General features: G+C 41.2%; 2 protein-coding genes across 2 annotated transcripts in view; one reads left to right on the forward strand and one right to left on the reverse strand.

The window, feature by feature from the left end:
* col9a2 (procollagen, type IX, alpha 2) overlaps positions 1-24265 on the forward strand; it is a 55232-nt gene that overhangs the window by 28789 nt on the left and 2178 nt on the right. Inside the window, exons 2-31 of the mRNA XM_049751413.1 lie at positions 16204-16365; positions 17280-17354; positions 17725-17760; positions 17849-17911; positions 18307-18360; positions 18888-18923; positions 19379-19402; positions 19479-19532; positions 19615-19668; positions 20099-20149; positions 20223-20279; positions 20390-20443; positions 20758-20811; positions 20935-20988; positions 21428-21481; positions 21562-21615; positions 21727-21780; positions 21843-21896; positions 21982-22035; positions 22613-22657; positions 22725-22778; positions 22843-22896; positions 22958-23011; positions 23077-23148; positions 23393-23428; positions 23512-23556; positions 23629-23661; positions 23725-23871; positions 23932-23986; positions 24052-24240. Coding sequence (XP_049607370.1) covers positions 16294-16365; positions 17280-17354; positions 17725-17760; positions 17849-17911; positions 18307-18360; positions 18888-18923; positions 19379-19402; positions 19479-19532; positions 19615-19668; positions 20099-20149; positions 20223-20279; positions 20390-20443; positions 20758-20811; positions 20935-20988; positions 21428-21481; positions 21562-21615; positions 21727-21780; positions 21843-21896; positions 21982-22035; positions 22613-22657; positions 22725-22778; positions 22843-22896; positions 22958-23011; positions 23077-23148; positions 23393-23428; positions 23512-23556; positions 23629-23661; positions 23725-23871; positions 23932-23986; positions 24052-24240 — 1792 coding nt within the window. The 5' untranslated portion in view covers positions 16204-16293. The remainder of the gene's footprint in view (positions 1-16203; positions 16366-17279; positions 17355-17724; positions 17761-17848; positions 17912-18306; positions 18361-18887; positions 18924-19378; positions 19403-19478; positions 19533-19614; positions 19669-20098; positions 20150-20222; positions 20280-20389; positions 20444-20757; positions 20812-20934; positions 20989-21427; positions 21482-21561; positions 21616-21726; positions 21781-21842; positions 21897-21981; positions 22036-22612; positions 22658-22724; positions 22779-22842; positions 22897-22957; positions 23012-23076; positions 23149-23392; positions 23429-23511; positions 23557-23628; positions 23662-23724; positions 23872-23931; positions 23987-24051; positions 24241-24265) is intronic.
* angpt2b (angiopoietin 2b) lies at positions 4290-10743 on the reverse strand. The gene is made up of 9 exons (XM_049751464.2): positions 9932-10743; positions 8524-8679; positions 8345-8466; positions 7812-8035; positions 7611-7735; positions 6404-6505; positions 5244-5410; positions 4657-4787; positions 4290-4593 (listed from the first exon to the last, which is right to left on the reverse strand). The coding sequence occupies exons 1-9, from the start codon at positions 10217-10219 to the stop codon at positions 4433-4435; spliced, it is 1476 nt and encodes a 491-aa protein (XP_049607421.1). The 5' UTR covers positions 10220-10743; the 3' UTR covers positions 4290-4432.

The raw sequence follows: 24265 nt of genomic DNA on the forward strand, positions 1-24265 counted from the left end.
TTAGCTTTAGAAAGCTCATTAAAGCCATTTGAATGGTTGCTTGACCTGTGAAATCGGAACTCCTGCCAGCCCCAAAAAAAAGAAGTATGAATCTTAAGTAAAACTCAACAGGACTGGAAATTGATAGTGTTAGGTTCAGCAAAATTTGAAGGGCTGCTTGTTTGATTTATCTGAAGCAGTCTTTATTTGCTTCTTTCGGGATTGAAAATGAATATTTTTGGATTGCCCAACATATATCAAAGTTTGAGAACTCTAGTTTTCCTCAAACTTACCCTTGCCAGATACTTTTTGATTCGTTGGGTTCTTCCCTCTCACCTTGCTTGCGGCTTTTTGGGACAGATGTCTCTGGTGGTTGAAGTTTAGCCATGTGGAGGAGAAAGCAGCTGTAGATTTACGGCAAGAGAAGCTCTGGTGGCTTTACCTGTTGGCATTGGTGCGGTACTTGGGCCAAAGGGGAATGAGGATGGCGGAATGGCAGAGCATGCAGTGAAATGAAGGGTGAGGAGAATGAAATGAAGCAAAGAAGGGCGATTCTGGAGAACACAGCTGCTGTCGCCGTATCTCCCGGCATTGGCCTCAACTGTGGACGGAGGGTCAGTAGTGAGAAGAAAGTTATTTTCCAGCCAAAGTGGAAGTGTGGTGACGATAACTCTTACTTCTTAATGTACTTGAGTACTTTGGTTCCACAGATTTATGAGTCTCGGTTTGCCAGATGGTAATTGAGAAGACTCTAAGAACCTCCCAAAGACCCCTCTTGATCATCACACTTGCCCCCAAAGAGACCATGACTCAGTCTGAAGCTCCTGTCAGTGTCACCGAGATGGATCTAACTGCACGTCCATTGCTAGAGATATTTTTTTCTTGATGTGAGGTATGCTCTTAACACTCGTGTTGCTAAATGGCCTATTTTTAAACAACATGGTGGGTGAGATGTCAACACGGGGTTACGATGATTCCAAATTTTAAAGGTTCCAGGTTTGCTGAGAGCAATTCCAAAGAGAAAGCTTGGTTAAGTCCATTGAAATTAGATTACCAAACAGTGTGTTGATTGGAATCATTGTGAATTTGGATCTGGTAATTGTTTGGCAAACACGCGACGTGTGTTTTGGTCTCTCCGGTGGTTTATTTAGGCCCTGGGCGAAATCCGCCGTTTTTGACGACGTCATTTTACCGAGCACTTGATCCCAGCATGCAGACGAGTTGAGCTGAGACGTTCGGATGTTGCTGACCCACTTTTTCTCAGTGCGGGAGAGCTGTAAAAGTTTTTTTTTTAATTCAGCCAACTCTCCCTTTCTACCTTGTAAGTCTGTAACCGTGTCTATGGCAACACTGCGGATCCTCCCTCGCTTTGTTTTTGTTTTCATCTCAAGGCTGTTTGCACCTTCATTTTGTTTGAAATCAAATGCGCATCCTTTTATTCATTTACCGCGCCTGCTCCTGCGGTATTCATCTGCGCCATTCAATCCAAGTGTAAAGGCCAAGGACCAAAATCATATTAATTTTGCATGACTTTTTCGGAGTGACTAAAGATACACGAGAAAGCGAATCATGGGAGTCTCGCAAAGCTGTTTTGGAACACTAAGTACTGATGTTGTTGTGCTGTTCGCTCTCGATTCCAAGATAAGAACATCCCCTGGTCGTCGTCCCTTTTGAATGCATGTGCCTACTATCTCTTTGGCACAGTCCCAAAGCTCCTGCCCGGCTCTTTGAAACCGAGCACTCCTGGCAAAGACAGAAGGGCTTTTGGGACCTGCAGTCGTATGAATTTTTCATTCACTTCCACCGACTCTCCCTCAGTAGTCATCTCGCTCTCTCTCTCTCTCTCGCTGACACATATTGTCTCAGTCTGCACACCTTTTACCTTCACGGGCAGACGACGGAAGCAAGGCAAACACCCACACGCAGGCAAACACACATCCGCGTAGCCCGAAGACAGATTAAAAAAAGCTTCTCGTCGATGGTTCTTAGTGTTTTACTTTCCAGTGTTTGTTTGTTTGTGTGTTTGCTTGCACTCGGGTCCCCTCGGGCCCGGTTTTGTTGAGAAAGGGCAAATGGATGCCTTCAGCGGGGGGGCGGGAGTGTTGGCACAGAAAGGATTTTGTTAAGCTAAGAAACAAAAAGAGAAGCTGGGAAATAAACTTTGTGCATTCAAACGCACCTCGGAAAAGCTTGATTGACCGAGACAACCTGACGTGTCCTTTTCACGGGCCACAAAATACACTCGTCAAGTGGCAGCGGCACACTCGTTGAACCTCGACAGATTTCGCCAGTAAAATTGCTCATCAGAAACAAGTTGAACCCTTGGGCCCGTGACATTTTAGAGATCGGCTCATGAGACGTTTGGGATCTCCGGAGATGACAGGTTACCTCGGTTTATTGTTTGCGTGGACGTATATGATGATGTACACTCATTGGATAAAATCTTAAGTTCTAATGATGTCATTCTCTTTGTAGAAAACACTTTTGACACTTTTATATTAATCACTGTGTTAACACTAAGAATTATTCCTTTGATTATATATAGATGAAGCTCGGAGAAAAATATGTATTGTTATTAATGAGGGCATGTTTTCAAAGAGGAGAATAAGGAGATCTATTTTAAGATTTTTTTTCTTTCATAAGTATATGTTGCAGTACATTTTCAGTGACATCTTTTGTTTTGGTTGCATGTACGCATTATCAATCGCTAGAATTGCTGCTGTCAAGGTGTGCTATATTTGGTTATCTCAGGAAAACCACAATGTCTGGTTGGGTTTTACACGCCACTTTGTCTGTGAGGCTAAACTGTTTTAAATATTCAAGAATATATTTCTTTGTTGATAAGCATTTTATATATTCCACACTATCATTGAACCACTCTCACAATGTTTCTTTTGTTTCAAACTAACAGTAAATATTTAATGCCCGATCAGCAACTTTAATTCTTTCCAAAATTATATTATTGTAATTTTATGTGTTGTTCTTTGTTTACCACATATAAGTTAAAATAGAAGAAAATACAGATTTGTGGTGGTCCTCCAAATAGATTCTCTGTGCACTAGCGCCCCCAAGTGGTATCATATGTCTGCATGCTTTGTTCAGCACTATAGTAAAGTGCTGTTATGCTTTTTGTCTGGGAAGAAAAAAAAAAAAAGGCTTAAGAAATAGTAGCTGATGTATTGGAAGTGGCAGGCTGATATATGGCCCGTATTGCTTTTTCGATGACCATAGGTAAATGCTCTGCATGCTGACACAGTAAACCACGTAGCACAGATGACTAGGACAAATCAGTCTCGAGCGCTTCCTCTTTTCCACGCCTGCCAGCACATACCTGGGTTGAGCCCCGGTCGGCCAAAATACCCGTTATGAATCAAAGACGGCGAAGGAAAAAGAGGAGAGACAAAGACTTATGAGCGCTCGGCACCATTTCTCAGTCAAGCCTAAACTGCTCATGCAACAGAGAGTCATCGATAAGCATACGGTGCAACAGTACATGAATTTACTCACAAATTTCTTTGTGGCTCTTCATCCTAAAGTGGAATATTTTGAGTATTTATATTGTGATATCGATTATGAATAATGCACCTCGTAAGACACGATTGCATTACATTGCAAGACAGCAAGTTTGATGATCTTCACTGGACCAGAACGCAACTATTTGATCTGTTGAGCCAGTCGGCCGAATCTAGACTTTATTAAAGTCACTTTGATGGATTCATTCGCAGCTTTGCCCTCCATTGTGATCTATATATAGCCTGTCCAGTCCTTGGAGACTCTAATAAACTAACAACTTGATTTTAACACTATTCACAATTCACACAACATCTGCTTGCGACGATATGCGGTGCATTTATTTTCCATACATATTATGACATGACTTTCTTGTGTATTTACACTCATATCGTATATAAAGACGATGCTCGGGCGATTTTAATAGCGCGGCATTGTTCGGAGGAATTCAAGTGTGTTGAGCATCCGACCTAATAGAGTAGTAAATCAAAGACAGTTAAGTCTACTTGAGTCCTTCACGGGCTCGGTGAAGCCTTACAAAGGAAGGCAATTTACAGAGGAACTCACCGGGCAGAACACATTTTTACATTATCGGCAAATAGATGTTTCTTGTGGAAAAATATCTACTGACGGAAATAAAGATATCCCGAGTCCGGCTCGACAGAAAATACACGTGCTGTATTCTTTTTTAACTGTCCTAAGATGTTGTAACAAATGTTTTATTTGTACCATAAATTGCCCGAGTAAGAATGTATAATGGGATTTTATGAGCAAAAATGAATATTTCATGAGAGCCAGGATAGGAAAGAAAAGGAATGCTTTAATCTGCGGAAGCTGTTTGTAAAGTTTTAAATGCCATCGAGTTGCCTAAGGAACTATGTTGAAGTGAGTTGAGGAGCAACAATTGAGCTGATGTTCTTGAAATGTGATGTGAACTAAACTGTCAGAAGTTTGCTGGGCGCACCATCATGGTCGCCATGGTAGCCATCATATTTGGTCCTTTCCAATAGTACCACTTTATTCCGTTGTAGCGAACCACGTTGGATGAGCTGGGATAATGCATTCCATTCAGGTTGGAAGGTCCACAAGCCTCAAACCACCAACCTGTGGAGCAAAACGTGGTCAAGAATAAGTCAGGGAGAACATTTTGAAGTTTTTTTGGGGTACCTCCAGACGCCAGCTGTGCACATTTGCAGGTGCAGCGGTCATTGTCTCTGTCCTTGGTGCTGAATTGGGTGCCGCTGTGTGCCATGCTGTCTGTCCGCCCGGCCGTCCCGCTGAACCCCTCAACGTGAAGGCTGAAATTGTGGAGTCATCCATGTATGGTTTACATCAAAATTGCTTCCAGGAATATTACCGTATTTTCCGCACTATAAGGCGCACCGGATTAAAAGGCGCACCTTCAATGAATGGCCCATTTTAAAACTTTGTCCATATATAAGGCGCACCGGATTATAAAGCGGATAGAATAAATAACTCAACATTGCTCAAACATTAATGCAATCACAATATAGTAACACTCGAAATTGTGAAAACAATAACAATATATCAATAATTCAACGTTGCTCAAACGTTAATATCACACAACACACAAAATAAACTTTAATAAGTTACTTTAATAAGTTAGTCCTCATCCACATTGGTCCATATATAAGGCGCGCTGGATTATAAGGCACACTGTCAGCTTTTGAGAAAGTTGTAGGTTTTTAGGTGCGTCTTATAGTGCGGAAAATACGGTACATCATGATTCAAACCTGTAATTATGCTCCTCCCCTTCTATGTAGAAGCGCTGATAATGTGAGTAAGCCTCATTTCCCTCTCTGTCCTTCAACTGGACATGAAGACTATATTCCCCGGATATGGTCAGTTTATGGATGATGTCATTTCCCAGCCAATGTTCCCCAGAAGGCTCTCCAAATCCCTGGATCGGGCACAAAGACAAAAAAGCTAATGAGCGGGCGGCTTTTGCCAAGAACCTGCCAAGCGTGTTTGCGCTTAATACGATAATGTAACTAAATTTAAGAGTCACATTTATCATTCGGATGGCAGGAAGACTAAATACTCAGTTCTGGAAGTGGCCCTCGTGATGACTCAGTTGAGGCTTAAATTTGTTTTAATATTTGAAGCTCAGCATTTAAATAATTGCTTGCTTCGTTCACTACAGACAAGGACATGTGACTCACTTTTAATGGGAAACATAATGAAACTGTCCGACAAGAGATTGCTTTGAGGCTAGTGCGAGTATATTGTAGATAAGGTAAGAGCCCAGTTCCATTTATCATGTGACCTGCAGACCAGGGCACAACAGTTTAGTGATATTGATTGCAGTCAGTGGGATTAAGAGCTCGGAAACTGGATCAAATAATTTATGTTATCTGCCACCAACAGGGTCTCTCTGCTCCCATGCCTCTCAACTGGAGCCAAATATTTACCATCTTGTGAAAATATTATTCTTGAAGGATCTTCATGGATTTGTTTTGTTCTTGCTCCCTCAATCTCCTTCCATCTCTGATTTTCTGATTTCAGGCCAAGTTGTGGCAATTAAGAAATGAATTGCTTCGGTAATCATTCAAAAAGTTGGGCTAGGCTCACTCATTTAAAGTTGAAAAATATTTTTGACTCAATGGGCTAGATAAGAAAGGACTTGGAATATTTTGTTTAACCGAGGATTAAGATCTTCATACTTGATAGTATTCTTACCTTATGGGTCAGTGAAAAACACATGTGTGTGTGTTTGGATGTGTGGGAGTCTGACAGAAAGCGGGAGCAGGTGCAATAACATGGGAGGTGGGAGAAAACACGAGGGCCGCCAAAGATAACACACGCCAGGTCACCCTCGATCACACAGTATGATGGCGATCCCACGCCTCGCCATGTTAAAACACATACGAATCAAACCATCGGCTTTACCCACCAATTTATAGTCCTTCCATTCGCGATGGAAATCCACGGAGCCGTTTCGACGATGTTGGAACACGGTCCACCCTCCACCTCTGGTCTCCATGTCACAGAAAACCTCAAGAAAGGAAATTTGAAAGAGTACACATATGTATGATACAGTACCGTATTTTTAGGACTATAACACACCGGTACAGCAAATGAGTCAAATTTGACTCAACTTCAACTTAACTTATTTTATTTATTTATTTTTATATTTGTATTTATTTATTTATGTATTTATTATTTTATTTGTATTATAGTATTAATATTGATATTAATTATATAAATTAATATATGATGTATATTATTATTATCTATTACATTATATTTTATTTAGAAAATTCTAGGATTTTAAGTACAACTTTTTTATATTTGTATTTATTATTTATTTTATTTGTATTATAGTATTAATATTGATGTTAATTATATAAATTAATATATGATATATATTATTATTATTATATATTACATTATATTTTTTTAGAAAATTCAAGAATTTTAAGTACAACTTATAGCCTAAAAAGTACGGTAATTTAGTTTGAAATATTTCCCATTGCTCACAGCTTTAATGATTCAAATGTAGGTCTTTGCTAAAGTTACTCGCTATCATTGAGACACATTTTATAACTTTTGGAAGCTTGTCCAACAGAGAGCTCAAAATCTCTGAAAAATAGAACAAAACTGCATCTGGCCCACTTTATTATAACCACCCAGCTTGCCAGCCTCATTCATGGCATAGATTGAAAGCAGCAGTAGTGATTTGGGGTGTTATAACTAGCACCAACATTGGCCCCCGTTGACAGGAAACACATGGCACAACAACTTAACACCTGGCTGCTTTGCCCACCGGGGTTGAAGAAGAATACACACACAAAGAAGCTGAAGATTAAATGCCAGCCAGCAAACTTAAGTAGAAGTGATGAATAAAAAATGCTACTATCTTGAGACCAGTGAGGAGACCAGACTTGAATCTTAAACCAGGAGCATGAAGCCACGGTTAAATTAACAAGAGCTTGTTACTTGATTGACAGCTAGCTCCTAACTTATTCTGATATCACATTCAACTCACATTCTCACCACAATAAGAAACAAACGCACGATGGCATTTCCACCAACACAATGTTCTTAATATATATTCGTCGTCACAATCATCGGATCAATGACCTTTAAAGTTGCAATACCTTGATGGAGTGGGAGGAGTTTGCGAGACGTATGTTGTATATCCCACTCGATCTTTGTCCTGATTGTAGAATCTCTGCACAATCCCTGAAACTAGGTGGCTCATGTTTGGGGAAATTGGAAATTTCTGGAGGAGAAAAAAAATGCAGCAGATTGATTAAATTGATGTTTTTGTATCCAGTAGCTTCAAATGTCCGTCTTACCATTGCAGTGGTTAAGTAGCTGCTCGACCGTGTCCGTGAGTCGAGCTTGTTGTTTTTGCATCAAGGTATTGTTAAAAGTTGCAGCACCCAGTTGGACCTGGAGCTGGCCGACTAATCGGCTCTGCCTTTGCATCATTTCTCGCAACTGCTGCTTTTCTCCTTGCGAGCTCTCCAGCTCCATCCCGTAACGAGCCTCCAGTGCCAAAAGTCTCCGTTCGAGATCACTGGAAAAAAAAAAAAAAAAAAAATCCTTATGATGTAGGATTTTTTTATTCATACCAACTGCCGTGTTGACCCTCCTTTAACCCACGCTGACCAAAACCTGACCTCATGTTCCTGCGTTTCTGCTAAGAAGAATAGGAAACCCCTCCTAGCCATTTTACTGCACACACTTCCTCTACATGCTCTCACAATGCTTATTATATTATGAATGCCATGTTTGGTCAGATTAGACTGGCTTTTATTCCCACTTCTGATACGATCGGGACTACATTGAGCTACTTTGAATGATTAAACTCCCGAGACAAAATCACCTGTTTTTATCACCCAGACGTGAGATCTCCTGAGTCTGCAGGAGGATGAGCTTCTCCAGACGGTTGGTAAAAAGTGAATACTCAAGTAGCTGGATCTCCAGGCGACTCGTCTGGTTTAATACCTAGAGCGTGTCGACACAATTATATCATGTATCACGATATATTAACTTTCCTCGTACCTGAGTTTCAACATCAGTCAGTTTTCGAGTCTGCTCCGCTGACTGGCTTAGAAGGTTGGTCCCCATTTCCAACATGGCGGCCGTTTGAGTGTGCACGGCGGTTCTTTTTAGTTCCTCCACGCCGGAGCGAACGTTCTCTTGGATGAAATTCTCCAGCTGAGGAAAGAATAATTGAGAGTAGAATAATGGCAGTAATTCTCACTGAGTCCGTCTGATCTTCCACTTTAAACAATCAAAGCCTTCCTGATCTAAATCCAAGGTTGAAAAAAAAAAAAAGCCATTAACACACGGATTAAAGCAATCTCCGACGGAATAATTTAAGATCCCTGGATTGTGAAAATCACGTTTGGGATGAAGCGTAATGAGTCTTGTGTGTTACTCGTCGAGACATTTGTTCGTGTAATTACAGCAGCAGAGGAACACCAGGGTGGCTATTAGCCATGTTTGGGTCATAATTGATGTCTCGCTCAATATTAATACGCCTTTGTGTGTGTTCATGGCGGCGCTTTTTGAAAGTGCTTTTTCACCAGGTCATCAGCTGTACAATATTTGCATAAGCTGTCGAGGCTATTAATAGAAAAACAAAAGCATGCTCAATCTTCTCTGCAAACCTTCAGCAGCAGGAGGGAAAGCAAGGTTGCTTTAGGGGCTTGGACGAAGAAAAACAAACATGAGTTTCTTTTTAGAAAACAGCAGAGAAGGAATTTGCAATGTTAATGTTCCCCTTGGTACACGTGTTCACTTTTTGATCCCGAAGCAAAACGACTTATGTGCTGTAATTTTTTATTATTTTTTTGCATTGTTTTTTATTAGGCTTGGTTGGATATGATTTTTTATATATGACCAATATTTGGCAGTCTTCCCGTTATTTGTCATTCTACATCAACAGAAAAATCGATATGGCCATTTTCTTCAACAGCACACAAAGAACAATCACTTTCTTTCTATCTGTACCTTTTTTGGACTCTCAGACTCATGCAACTGTCTCAAGGGGTGCTTGCCATGGAAGTGAGGTCCTCAGTTCACACACTTGAGCTTCAGAGAGTGCACGGGGGAATTGTGGCTAGTGTGTGTGTTTTTATAAATGTATTTGCAGGAAAGGGAGTAGAGGAGATCTGATGTTAGACAAGGTATGAGATGAGAAGCATCTCCAAAGCATGCAACAATCCTGGGAAAATTTATGGAGATGGACAGCCAGGGCGGGCGGGGAAAAAAAAAATCTGGTGAGAATGTTTATATGTGGTATTCATGACATTCTATTTTAAAATTCAAAACTGTGGTCATGTTTGATCAATCTAAAAACTATGAATATATTAAATATTGAAAGCGCCGCGGACAAGAATAGTTCTGGCTTCCACATGGCATGTAGAAGACAGAATTTATTTAGAAGCTAATCAAAGGATTGTACCTTCTGCAGCCACAGGGTATTATTCTCAGTGGCACTTTCCAGATTCTTAATTTCCTGCCAAGAGGATCTGCTCTTCTGGTTCCTGCCGCGATTGGATTTAACCTGGGCTGGGGAGTCCCCCTGGAGCGTGTTCGAGACCTCAAAGTTTTTGTGAGGCTGGCAAAGTTCCACCTCAGGAAGGATGAAAGTGTAGCGGCAGGGGCCGTGCTGCACCTGGTGCTGCTGGCGCTCGGAACCAGCCACAAGGTGGGCCAGGTAGACCAGCATCAGGCCCAGCATGCGTCCCATCTCAGGATCTGATCTTCTTCAGAGAGCGCACATGTTTCCTTCACTCTTCTCTCCTCTTCTGGTTGCTCTTCCATCCAGATGTTTCCCTTCTCTGCTTTGTTCCTGCTTCTCCTCGTGGTGGGGTCCACATAACAAGCAATTACTCAATCCATCCAGAACAAACAATAGTTGCTTCTGTCCATGTGCTGGTATGGAAAAGATCAGAGTTCTTCTTATATTCCTGCCAGTAAAGTTCTTAAAGTCTCAAGAGGAGTCTTTCTATCTCCCTGGCTACAAACGTTCAGACTCACTCAGTGACCCGTCCTCTGATACTTTCACCCACTCGTCTAGCTTACAGAAGTAGGAAAAGAAACACAGCAGAGCTCCAGTCAGAACTTTGTCAACTTGTTGCCCCCTCCCACTCTTGCTTTCCCTGCTTGAAAAAAGTAAAGTAGCTTGGAGAGTTTGTGTTTGTTACTGATGGTTGCCCACCAAACATTTTAGCATCCTTTCACTAGCGTTTCCCCAAAGAAGAACAAACAAACATGCTATGGTTCTCGCTAATGCTAATTGAAGTTTCCAAAAGTGGATTTCCAGTCAACACTCATTCCACACTGCCATTGTTGTGTTAATACTTAATGACCCGGACCACTTTGAACATCAAATCATTAAATAATATGTGCTAAAATTCAACCAATTAGAGTTGAGCAATACTCACATCCAATTTTTCAAATTTAAATGGTTTGTCATCCATAAAACTACAAAAATCTGGCAACTTCAATATACCCATTAAAGATGATTGAAGAAAAAAAACAACAACACCCCCACGGAGATAATTTATATTCATTCATGCTTGAAACCACATGTGAGCTTTTTATGCATGCATGGAATAATATAAAAGGCAAAAGGGACTCAAACATGTTAAAGATAAGATGAGAAATACTGCGTGTGGTCATGGATGACCACAGTCCATCCCACTGGACATGGTCTGGATTTTCTCACGCATTCCATGAGTGGATGCAAGCCCAATCAAAGTGTTGTTACTCACTCAGTGTCTAACGGGGAAGTTGACAAACGTTTGGTACGGTGAACGTAAATCCAACGTGGGCTGTCCCGGCGGGAGACAAAAAAAATTAGAGTTACTCTCACAGAAACAAATGTTCACAGCGAACCCATCTGCTATTCTAGTCAAGTGGTCGGGAATATCCGTCCTGTGGTGGGAAGCCAACATTTAACGTCACACTGTAAACCTCGTAAAAAAGTATTTCGCTCAAGCTGACTATTTCCAGATTGATGATATTTATAATCACAAGAATTTTATTTGCGTAGCTTTACTCAGTCAGTAAGACAACAGAGGCTCAGTGGGGGGAGATCTGAAAAAAACAAAACAAAGCCAAGCTCCACTAATTTGTGCGACTAATAAACATGACCTTGTGTGAACTTTACGAACGCTGCTCATTTCAAACGTTCAGGGCAACTAAATTCACCAACCGCGCCGTTTAATCAAGGTATGTTTAGATGACACGAGTGAAGCCATCCAAATCCTAATTGTAAGTGAAATGTGATGCTTAATGATTACAGACCATGGATGCAAAACAAACACTGCTGCTCTGGGATTTTTTTTCTGTGTGTGTGAATATTTATGTTAAAACCCCGACCCTTGATGAAATCAGAATTATTAACATTGTTACATTCACCACGCTTATTATTTTGGGCCCCTTGAGTATGTCTGTTTCCATTCTTCCTACAGGTGACCAATGCGACCATAAAAGCTTTTAATGTACCGTATTTACCGACTATAAGGCGCACCTAAAAACCTAAAATTTTCTCAAAAGCCGACAGTGCGCCTTATAGTCCGGTGCGCCTTATATATGGACCAAATTCCTAAATTTAAACTGGCTCAAAGCATTGAGTCGTGAAATCAATCATAAGTGGCCCGCTGAAGACTATAAATTATGAATCAAAAAGACTATGGATCATTATTTCGTGATTATAAAGTAATTTGTTGCGTCTGAAGTTGAAATAAAAAAGATAAAATGGAGATTGATTTGATTTGGATTAAAAATCTAACATGATGCATTCATGGTGCCCCTTATAGTCCGGTACGCCTTATATAAGGACAAAGTTTTAAAATGCGCCATTCATTGAAGGTGCGCCTTATAGTCCGAAAAATACGGTACTTCATATGTGATTTCAAACTACAGCAAGCTGTTTATAATTAGGGGGCACATTTCTTGTTGTGCACTGAGATTAGGTCATACAACACATTTCATGGACTGGAAACATATTGGAAGCAGCTGCCGGTTGCTAGTTACCTTTAGTTCATCACAGTTACCGCAAAGGCATCAAATAAATCTGTAAAAGGAGAACAAGATATTCATGGACAAGAGCCATGAACATGAAGGTGGAATGGAATGTGTCGTTTCTGTATGAAATGTAAATATGGACAAAAAGGAGACCCAATTCCACGCTGACAAAGAGCAGCTGCCGCTTTAGTACTCGAGCGTCAGTTCTGAGAAGAAAGCTGTTATGAATGATGACAGCGGATGATCATCGCAAAGCCTGATGGCAAAAGCAAGACAAAGCAGATTTAGTTACAATAGAAGCTAATGCTAATAAAACTCGACAATAGGGAAGAATAATGCTAAAAATGGCAACTTCAAAGTATGTTTGATATCGAGAGGGAAATTGGAGGCGTGCACATCTCTTGACTCTAAAAAAATAAATAAAAATCCATGAACAGCTGGTATATTAAACGGGCCAGAATAAAAGATGTCAACAACCTGGAGGTAAATTCACATAGAGTTAGTCAGTGATGCAGTAAGCCACCTGCGTCGTTTAGGTGATGGCGTCTAACGCCGTCAGCGGTACGGAACACCAGCGCCGAGGTTTTCAATCAAGCGAGAGGAAAAGGTGTGTCCAAAGTGTCACTGATAAATGTTGAGCGTAAGACCTCCAAGGGTTATTGAGGGCGGAATGACACGGGATGAAAATTGGAAGATAAAGAGATGGATGAAGCCGGACAGCAGTCACAGAAGGGGAACGGTCGGAGATAAGTCACCCAAAGACAAAGCGGGAAGGTGAGAGAAAGAGTTCAGGCAGTTCGAGAAGGACAAAAGCGACTTGGACAAAGCCTATTTCGTAGCAACACCAACGAATTGAGGTGTTGAAGTGTTGTCGTGCACAAACACCCCGAGGGGGGATGAAGGAAAATCCTCCAGATGGGAACGAGCGAGGCGAGAGATTGATATGTTAGAATTGCGCAACATGTTGACAATATGTTGTTGAGTGAGTTCATGTGTTGGAAAGTATGGTTTGAATTTCCACATGAGACCTGATGTGACTAAAAAAAAAACTCTAAAGACAGATTTTTATGTGTTTTAATGATTATTTATATTTGTCAGACGTTCTTCAAACAAAATGGCCGTCACTGATTGGTGCTATTTTATCAACAGCCAACACGATGACAAAACCTTTTGTCGAAACATACGTGGGCAATTATTTTCACATTAGTCGAATGATTTTTTGCCAGATAAGCTAAAAACATATTCCAAGAAATAATAATAAAACATACGCCTGTCAGAAAGACACACAACCGGATCCAAAATGCAGAAATATTTTCCTCAGGGGAAAAATGATCAAATCATTAACGTCAAGGTTCGGTTCTGGATTGAACAGTCTTGATTAAATATGCATTAGATTCAATCGTTTTAGACTAATTTCCTCGCCACTTAACTATTTACTCAATGGAAGACACAAAGTAGTCTGAACAAAGTCCATTAATTGTTATCGACTTATTTTTTTTTAAATCCAACAGTCTGACTATTTTGTCAAAGTGGAAATGAGGTTTCACATTTAATTGGAAGTTAATACTAGGATATCTACTTCAAAAAAGTCCTCTAAACAGAACTGAAATATTTTTGATGTACCGTATTTTCCGCACTATAAGGCGCACCGGATTATAAGGCGCACCTTCAATGAATGGCCCATTTTAAAACTTTATCTATATATAAGGCGCACCGGATTATAAGGCGCACCTTCAATGAATGGGCCATTTTAAAACTATATCTATATATGAGGTGCACCGGATTATAAGGTGCACCTTCAATGAATGGGCCATTTTTAAACTTTGTCCATATATAAGATACATTTGGCCCGCGGGCCAGACTTTGGACACGCCTGCTGTGGTGGCTCAATATTGGTCCATATATAAGGCGCACCTGATTATAAGGCGCACTGTCGGCTTTTGAGAATATTGGAGGTTTTTAGGTGCGCCTTATAGTGCGGAAAATACGGTAGAATAAAACTTTTATTTGGATCGGTGCTTGAAACTGATGAGCCTCACACGGGGAGCTCTTAAAGGATTTTACAACCGCGGCTTTCAGCCGGACCGCCTCATAAGTATTTTTTTCTCTCCCTCTCCGGGTGAAATCAGTATTTGATCTCTGTAAAAACAAAACAAAAAATTCTAAGAGACTGATAACAGTTTTTTCATTTTGTTTAATGTCTGTATGTTCTTTTTTTGCCCACGACTACCAAACCTGACCTTATAACCCCAACAGTAATTAAATTTGATTGAATTGTCATCACTAAAAATATAAATGCATAATTAAAGAGAAAAAAAAGCGTAGAAGAACAATCCAAAAAGGATACATGGAAATATAAATACGTGATATGTATCAACGGAAACAATTACACGAACAAGTGAAGTGCACTTAGACTCCTTCAAGCAGCTTGACTGACAACCTAATCATGTGTTTTCATCCGCTCATTGATTTTCCATGTCAAAGAAGTCAAAACCCTCAAAGTGATTTTCATACCAGAATTGCAAGCATGAAAAACCCCTAATGAATATTTCATAGCAAACGGACAAATATCCTTATCCGTATGTCGTTTTGTGCCTCTTGACTGATTGTTTACTTTTCGAGCCTGACCAGATTTGTTAATGGCCGGTTGTTTTATCACATTGCCGTGACTCTTTACACGTACACTCGAGGTTAATATTTATCCGGTTATTCTTCAGCGTGTGCCGTATATGAGCCCGCCCAAGTTTTATGAGGATATATTTTATATATTATATTTTCTGCACTTTATTTTTTTGTGTTAATTAAACAACATTTTAATTCTGTAATTTTCACATTTTATATAATGGCAATTTTGGAGATGTCAGTCGTTTAGGCCTCATCCTGGTGTCACTCATTGCCTTGTTCGTTTATTTATATTTATATATATTATTATATTACGCAATGCTATTTATTGCTTGTCCTCCCTTATTGTCCTCAATTCTGCCAAATTATTCCAATTAGTTCACCACTATTATGTCCAAATAAAAATCTGTGTTTTATATTAAAAAAAAGGAAGATAACACAAGGCAGCTTTTAAAACTTTTAAAGTTGATTGTCTGATGATTGATGGGTTTTAATAATGTGGGCAATTATTTCTCAGTCTGCCCTGAAGACCTCAACAGCACACAGCTGGAATCTTTTGACTTTGCTGCTCTCTAGTGGATCTTAAAAGAATTGTGTGTTATTTCACATAACGACTTTAGGGGTCACTATAAGGTCATTTTCGCGTTCCAATTTGTTTGCTCAGATTCTGAGGAATCATGCTGTTTTGCAAAAAAAAAAAAAAAAAACTCTAATTTTTAAAAATGACCACTTGATGCTTTAGTTTTATTTTTAGAATAGAAGAATAAATTACCTGCATGATCAGATGTTTTCCCCGCCTCTTAAAATTTACTGGACCAAAGTTCTGAGTCGTTTTACTGTAATCCTGCTCCTATGGATTTGGGAAGAGCTTACTTTGCTTTGAAAAAAAAAATATCCATGAAGTAACCAATCACAGCAACAGATGCAATATGTGTTTCCTTGCTTCTTCTGAGGATGTGATCTTCAAACCTCTGCCTGCCCCCCCCCCCCCCTCCCTTTTTTCATGAATGTGCACATAGCCACAACCCCCACCCCTGCACACCTTCTCCGAAGCATTTTTTTTTTTTACCCCACCAGTCTCTCACTGTGCCGGCCTGGGACGCAATAGGGAAGCAAGACGAGAGGATTTGGTGAAGCGGGGAGAGAGACCGTCAGGGGAGAAGGACCATGGCTTCTCTGTCGGTGGTGCTGAAGTCCTGGGTAGTTCTGCAGACACTCTGCTTGGTTCTGGCCCAAGTGGTAAGTGGACAGGGAACACCTGCAAGAAGTTTATTCCGAGGAAGGGCGGGGGCGGCTTTTATTAGGTCGTTGGGAGAGTTATAAATTGAAATGATATGCTGATATGTTTTATGTAGGCTTAGTCATCACTTGATCTTGAGTCGAAAAGAAAGTTGATGGACATAAAGTGAAAGAGCCTTTTCTTCTTTTGGATTCTTATCGTGTGTGAACTCGGTTCTTGTCTGGGTTTTAAATGGAGACCCTGATGGATTTGGGGTTTTCTTGGGTGATGTTTTTTCCACAAGAAGTACATTTTTCTAACAAAGAAGATTTTTTACTGTGGAAATGGAGGATGGAAGTCTTAAGTGGCAAACATGCACACAACCAAACTTACTTTGACTACAAAGTGTGAAAGGCCTTCTTTAAAATGACACCTACGTGCCATCTCTTGGATGTTGTTGCATTGGAAGGAAATATATTTTGCTCCTCGTTTTATTTTTGAATACCTGAAGAATCAGATTTTTTGATTTTTAAAAGTCTCATCTGGGGGGGGGGGGGGCAAAGGTTGCTGTTTTCCCCACATTCCTCTTTCTGTCCTAATATTATAATAATTATATTTAAAATATAATTGTGTTTTTCTATATGGAATGGTTGCATCTTGTTTTTGTGTGTTTCAAAATGCCATCAATGGCACAGAACCTTCTCGTATGTATTTATCTTGTCTATCATATAATTATTATTTTTGGACATTTTCATATTTTGTTGCAATATACAATTAGAATAAATAACCCAAGTGTACTTTTAATGCTATTTATATAACCGCATTTTTTTTTCTTTAACTGAGTTGTTAGAAATGAAGAAAATGCTCTTTATTGACTCCTTTGAATGAAATATTTTTCTAATCAATTTTCCGTACTTTTCTTCTTCACTTTCAGAGAGGTCCGCCTGGACCTCAGGGCCAGGCAGGCCCACCAGGCCCTTCTGGCACTCCTGGCTCAGACGGCATTGATGTAAGTACCCCCCCTGCGTTTGCCCACCGGCGCTTATTGCCACAAAGACCATCATTGTGCTGGGCAAATACCAATCTCGAGTGCAGTCCTCCAGTTTAACCAGTAGAGGGCTCTGCAAATGCAAATATTTAGTGCTACAAAGGAGCTCTGTTTCTTAGCAGAGAAGTGTCTTTGAGAAAGGGACCCTTGGCAGACCTGTGGAAAGGAGTCTGGGGTTTGTGTCACAGTAATGTGATATATTTCAGATATAATGCAGTGGAGAGGTTCTGAAAATTAAAGCAGCAATTCCAAAAATGAGCTCATCTTGAATGTTCAATATGGTCTTAATACTTACATGCATAACACAGATTTTTCACAAAATATTTTGCAGGGAGACAAAGGTCCACCTGGTCCCCCAGGTCCACCAGTAAGCCATCATTTTTTCCCCATCATGAATATTTTATTTATAATTCCATTTATTTTAACTTGCCATCTGTGTGGGGTTCTTTTTGTAGGGGCAAAAGGGAGAACCAGGAGAGCCAGGTCCTGATGGTGCACCGGGAGAGAACGGCATTGATGTGAGAAAAATGCAATGTTTACATATTTTAAGACTCTTTTGGGAGGAGGCACATTATGAGTTGCATTTATGACTGCAGTGAAATATTTTAATGTGTCGTTGTATTTGTTGTTGACCGCAGTAAAAAAAAATGTCGTAAAAAATGATTCAAATATTTTATGAGAAATAACATCTTTACTGAAAAATCTGAAGTTTACATGGCAAATGGTCACATGATCACATCCACACGCCGTCTTTGGAGCTTTCTGCCGGTAATCCTCTTTGGAATCTTAAATCTCCTGTTTGTTTCCTAATTACTGTGTCAAGTCGAATCATATTTGTGATTATTTCAATGTGAATTCAAGCCTTACTTTGACCTCCAAGAATGTTTTTTATCATTTTCTTTCCTTTTTTCAGGGTTTAATCGGGGCAAAGGGGGACCGAGGTCCAGTGGGAAGCCCCGGCCCGAAGGCAAGTGTTGCTATCCACTATTGTTGCATTCATAAAAATCCATTACTCATAATTTTGTCGTCATGATAGGAGAAGTCTCCCTGTTGGAGGATTTGATTATAACTACCGATCTGATTTAGCGGCGGTACGTTTAATGATGCTCGTTAAGGTGTTTGAAACTTTTGCTGCTGGGTTATTGGATTTATAGCGGCTCATATCCATATATAACAGCAATCTGCAAAGTAACCCGAATAGCTGACACATCAATCAGTTGAAGAACATTGTGAAACATAAAAAAAAAAAAAAAAAGAGCATCTGAAATGTAATGGAGTGGAAGTATAAGGAGGTGTTAAAGTGAAATAGTGGCTACCGTGTTCTACTTAATTCATTATGGGATGGAAATTGAAAATGGTAATTGCTGCTTTCCATTTGTAGCAGGATTACATTATGAATGTGGCTCCAATATAACGGGTTGTTTTGTTTCCATCGCTATATACCGTATACGTTTTTTTATTTATCATTTTTTATTTTTTTTTTCTCATCTGCAGGGTCAGGTTGGGTTAAGCGGCGAACCTGGCAGACCTGTGAGTATGCATTTATTATTAATCACATATGGTACTGATAATTTCTGAAGGAGGCAATTATCTCAATTAGCAATGTTGTCACTTAAATTACATTGGAGCTTCTCAAGTACTCACACATCATACCCGACCAGCTGTCCTCACTTTCGGGTAAAAAATCTCCTGATGAAGCCTATGACTGACATTCATGATCCATTAAAAAAAAAAAAAAAATCAGTGTGCCCCAAATCAAAACCAGGCTTTCTTCTAGTTGATGGCTTACCGGTTTATAATCAGTAGGGGGCGCCCTGTCTCCACCTATCTGACATATTTTGTGCTATGGACTGACCTTGCATACTTAATTCCGTTGTTTAAAGCTAAATAAACATTACAGCAGCCTTCCTTCTTCAAAAAGTTATAACGGAAATTTGTTGCCACTTGTCATGAAATGTTTTGACCTCTTGTCCTTGTTCACGCAGGGACCCGGCCTCCCTGGACTTGCAGTAAGTTGATTGTGGCTTTTAGGATGTCAACTGTTTTTTGGGTAGGCAGACTTGATTATCTCACTGAATTATTTAGGGAGCTCCTGGGCCTATCGGACTTCCTGGTGAAATTGGACCGACTGGACCGAAAGTAAGCGCTTGGCATGATGAACACAAAACTGTCAAAGAAAATAAGAAATAGTAATAGTTGGGATCATCTTTTTTTTTTATAGGGTTTGATGGGACCACCTGGGCCTCCAGGACTTCCTGGAACACCAGGCAAACCAGTAAGTCTTCAGTTCTTGTCCCCCACATTGAGCAGAATCACCGCCATCTTTAAAAAGCACTATACAGGCAGAGACCCCCATGAATCTTGCACGTGTCCCTGCGGAGAAATACCAACAGTTCTGAGTAGGAGGCTTTCAAGTATATTTTCTCGGGGTTGATGTACTCCCCCGCTTGCATCCAGGCGGGGGTGCCTTCAATGAGAGTGATGTTTCCAGCTCGGGGGAGTGTATTTGTTTAGCTTTAGTTCTATCTTAGGGTAAATCCCCCCCCACCCCCCCCCCCACCCCCCCCCCACCCCCCCCCCACCCCCCACCCCATCCCCCTCACAGGCCTCAGATATTTTACCTCCCGATGCAATACATAAATGGAGAAAAAAAAAATGGCTTGCATGAGCAACTTGGTAACACATTTGTCTGTGTAACTTTCCAGGGCCCACCGGGGAAGTTCATCGGTGGAGAAGAAGGAAGCGCCGACTTCCAGGTAGAACCCGAAAATATATTCTTGATGATGATTTTAACTCAGTATAATTGACAAATGTCCCTCTCTGTACAAGTGTCCTCTTAACTGTCCAGCAGGACCAAAGGGCCCACAGGGAATGCAAGGAGTCAAAGTGAGTGATTCCAAACAGCCGGAAAAAATAATCCAATTTGTCATATTTACACCCTTGATTGGATTTTCATGATATTAAACTGGCTGGATGACTTTGTGGTTGTTCTTTAGGGCCACAAAGGACGTCCCGGTGTTCTTGGAGATCCCGGCAGTATCGGAAAGCAGGTAACCTATGTAATTTCTCAGACAGCATTCAGAACCTGCAGAGGCGAGGATTAGTTCTAATGAAGTCCCGCGAGGCACATGACTGGCGCTAATCTAGCCGTGGTAGTCGGTCGGGCCTGCCGGTGTAGTCGGCATTAGTGCGAGCGGAATAAAAGGTCAAATGTGAGTACGAGCTAGTCTCGGTTCATCTGCTCGCTTCACCTCGCTGTGTGAAGCAGATCTAATGAGCACGCTAGGAAATTTTCAGGAGACGCAAGTCGGACCTAGGGATTAAGCTTCTGAGGTTGCCTTGACGATTTACTCTCATCCTGCAGGGAATCAAAGGAGAAGTGGGCATCTCTGGAGAGCAAGGAATCCCAGGACCTTCGGTATGACGACAATAATAGATCAATTATTTTGACTCAAGTGATTATTTAATTTAATTTAATGTATTTACTTATATATTTATTTATTTACTATTTATTTATGATTTTTTTTAATTTTTTTTAAAGGGTCCAATGGGTGTGAGAGGTTACCCAGGGATGATGGGTCCCAAAGGAGAGGCGGTGAGAAATATAACTTCTTATGTTCACATAATTATTATTGTCCACTTTATCTTTCAAGCCAAGGCTGTTCTCATTTTTTTTCGATGAACTCCAAGTAGGCACAGTTGGACCTGCCCCCTCTATGCAAACATCATCCATTACCAGCAATGGGGACATATGGAAATGATGCCACTGCACATATCTCGCCTCCTCTAATGAGTCGGGGTTATCTGGGTCCGTGGTGTCTCCATATGTTGTTAATGATTCCCGCTAGCAATCTGTCTTGTAGTTAACATTAGCCGTGTTGGCTAAGTTAGCGGCAAAGCCAAACTACCCCGCCTTTTTTTTTTTTTTTTTGGAACGCCCATTAGTAGATTGAGCTAAACTCTAATTGGTTCTTTATCACAATGAAGAGTAGGCGAGCATAGTCGCTAATAGCGCCTTTTACACCTTTCCTTAGGGACCCCGCGGTTACAAGGGCATCAACGGACCTGTAGGGATTCCCGGACCTCCAGTAAGAACCCGCACGAGCACAGAATTTTGTTGACAAAAAAAGTAGACGCGCTCATTTTGGGTTATTGATTTTATTTGCAGGGTGAGGAGGGGCCTCGGGGTGGACCTGGAGAAGCGGGAGACAAGGGAGATAAAGCAAGTATTTTTTTCCCTCAGTATTTTTGAATATTTTTTTGCTTTTAAAAGAAAAAAAAATCCTGATGTGTTATTTGAATATATTAACATTCATTTGGTTTTCTCCCGCAGGGCAGCCGCGGCATTCAGGGCCCGCAGGGTGCAGTCGGCAAAAAAGGAGACAATGTGAGGTTTTTTTTTTATTTTGCAAGTCGGACTGTGCCAATTGAAGTCATCTGCATTTTTAGGGCCTGCCTGGCATTGATGGAAAAGATGGCACACCTGGAATTCCTGGAATCAAAGTAAGAGGCCAGCCCGCTGGTATCATGATAGAAAGTTTATGACACGGGGAAAGATTTTTCTGTTCTCATTTTCCTCTTTCAACAGGGTGGGCCCGGCCAAGCCGGGGTGCCAGGACCCCCCGGGCCACAGGGAACAGCGGTGAGTGATTCATGACAGCAAAGCCATGAAAGGCACACGCAAACTAGATTGTCTGGAAAAAGGTCGTTATCATTCGAGCCACGTAGGCAATTGTGGCAATGTTTCCTCCCCAAATCAACAAGGACAGAACGCGAGCGGGGGGGATACCAGCAGGAGGCAGCTGGTATATTTGACTATTTTATTTTCCGGGCTCTCCTCCAGGGTAACGCTGACCTTTTAACCTGAGTTGTTCTCGAATCTAAACTACCTCGAGACAGCCTTCTCCTTGCCGTGACATAGTGATTTATCACAATAAAAACCGCTAGCTAGTCACATCACTGCGCGTGCTGTTGTGACTCACGGGGCTAATGGAGCGTGGGATGCCGTGTGGTCGTCACGGTGACACCGCCGCAAACACCGTGATGTAATGCCGTGATGCATATCGGAATAATAAGAATCCCTGCGAGGAACCTGCTTGAAGGTTTACGGTAATACAAATAAAAGCAATCACTACAAGTTTATTGGGGGGGGTCAAGGAGTTGAAGTAATTTGTACGACAACCTTTGATTGATATAATGTGGAATTTTCTCATTTGCAGGGATTGCCTGGTGCTCCAGGAACCAAAGGTGGCCCCGGAGTTAAAGTAAGACCTTTTAGAAAATCAAATATCACACCAACATCTTGTGTGTTCAACAAACATCTCTTGATAGGGCGAGCTTGGACCCAGGGGTCAAAGTGGCAAACCCGGTTCCTCCGGACCTCTGGTAACAATACAAACATGTTTTAGTGTATTTTGTTGGTGGTCTTACTGAAATGACTTGTCGTTAGGGTGAGCCTGGTGTTCCTGGCGAGGCTGGGATGGTGGGAGTTCCTGGTCCTAAGGTAAAAACTACTTAACCTAATCTTAAAATCGCCAAGATACTCACCTTATGTGTGACCGCAGGGAGACCGAGGTCAACGTGGCCCAGTGGGTCCTCAAGGAATCGTCGGGAAATCTGTAAGTTTGCTTTGCGGGAACTGTTTTGAATTTTGAAGTAACGATTGATTATCTATAAATTTCAGGGAGGCAAGGGCGAGAGGGGGCCAATGGGTGTTCCGGGTGCTCAGGGATTGAGTGGGACCAAAGGAGACAAGGTGAGCTGTGAAATAGTTGCATCACATATCAGTTATGTCCGCTAGAGGGCAGTGTTTATCCATGAGTCGTCATAATGCCAGAATAAATCAGAACATGAGGCAGCACTATTAATCACCTCAACATCCATCCTCATTGTCCTTGTCTTAACAATCGGGTCACATCTTCTTACCTTGGCGTTTTGTATCAGTGGTGAAATCAATACTACATGGATTCAAATTTATAAATATATCTTTCTTTTTGTAGGGATTCCAAGGAAAAGGTGGGCCAAAGGGAGATATTGTGAGTAGATAATTTAATGCTTTGAATCTCCAAAAATATATTTGCTATGGTCTGACGTTCCCTCCCATTTTTCTCTATTAAAGGGTGATCCAGGTGTTGAGGGGTTGGGTGGTGAGAAAGGTGAAAAGGTAAAAAAAAATAGAAGAATATTAGTGGGGAAAAAAAAATACTCAATATTAAATGCTTTATTGTGCTTTCAGGGTTTGTCTGGAGAACCTGGACCTAAAGGACAGGTGAGCTTTGGATCCTGAATATTTTTTTAGTATAACCAATAAGATGACTTGGTCTTCCTACAGCAAGGAGTAAGGGGCGACCCCGGGCACAAAGGTCCAACTGGAGACCCCGGTAAACCAGGTGACCCCGGACCTGCTGGACTACCTGGCCCCCGAGGATTGAATGGAGTGCGAGGTGTGCCTGGCATGCCGGGCATTCAAGGGGGACCGGTGAGTCAAGGAAAATCTAATGATTGAGGAGTAAAGACTCATCTGGATTTTCTCCTCCAGGGACGTGACCCATCTGACCAGCATATTATCGAAGTGGTGCTGAAGATGTTGCAAGGTGGGCATCCAGAGGTTTGCTGTTGCGATAACCTAAGCTTAAATTATTCTTTTTTTTAATGACAGAGAGGCTAGCAATAGTTGCCGTGAGTGCCAAGAGAGGTGTACTTGGCGGAGCTGGCGTGATGGGACCACCAGGCCCTCCCGGACCTCCAGGAGCACCTGGTCCCCAGGGAACACATGGCGTACCTGGTTCTAGGGGCATTCCTGGCATGATTGGAGCTGCCGGGCAGATTGGAAACACGGGGCTGAAAGGTTGATAAGAAAAAACTGATTTTTT

The sequence above is a fragment of the Syngnathus scovelli genome, chromosome 19, assembly GCF_024217435.2.
Source record: "Syngnathus scovelli strain Florida chromosome 19, RoL_Ssco_1.2, whole genome shotgun sequence".
NCBI lineage: Eukaryota > Metazoa > Chordata > Actinopteri > Syngnathiformes > Syngnathidae > Syngnathus > Syngnathus scovelli.

Excerpts from the sequence above, each read along its gene's own strand:
- angpt2b (XM_049751464.2), bottom strand. The coding sequence starts at position 10,219 with ATGGGACGCATGCTGGGCCTGATGCTGGTCTACCTGGCCCACCTTGTG. Across the intron at positions 7,736-7,811 it reads GCTACTTAACCACTGCAATG|AAATTTCCAATTTCCCCAAA; the intron begins GTAAGACGGACA and ends TTTCTCCTCCAG. Across the intron at positions 4,594-4,656 it reads TGCACAGCTGGCGTCTGGAG|GTTGGTGGTTTGAGGCTTGT; the intron begins GTACCCCAAAAA and ends TTTGCTCCACAG.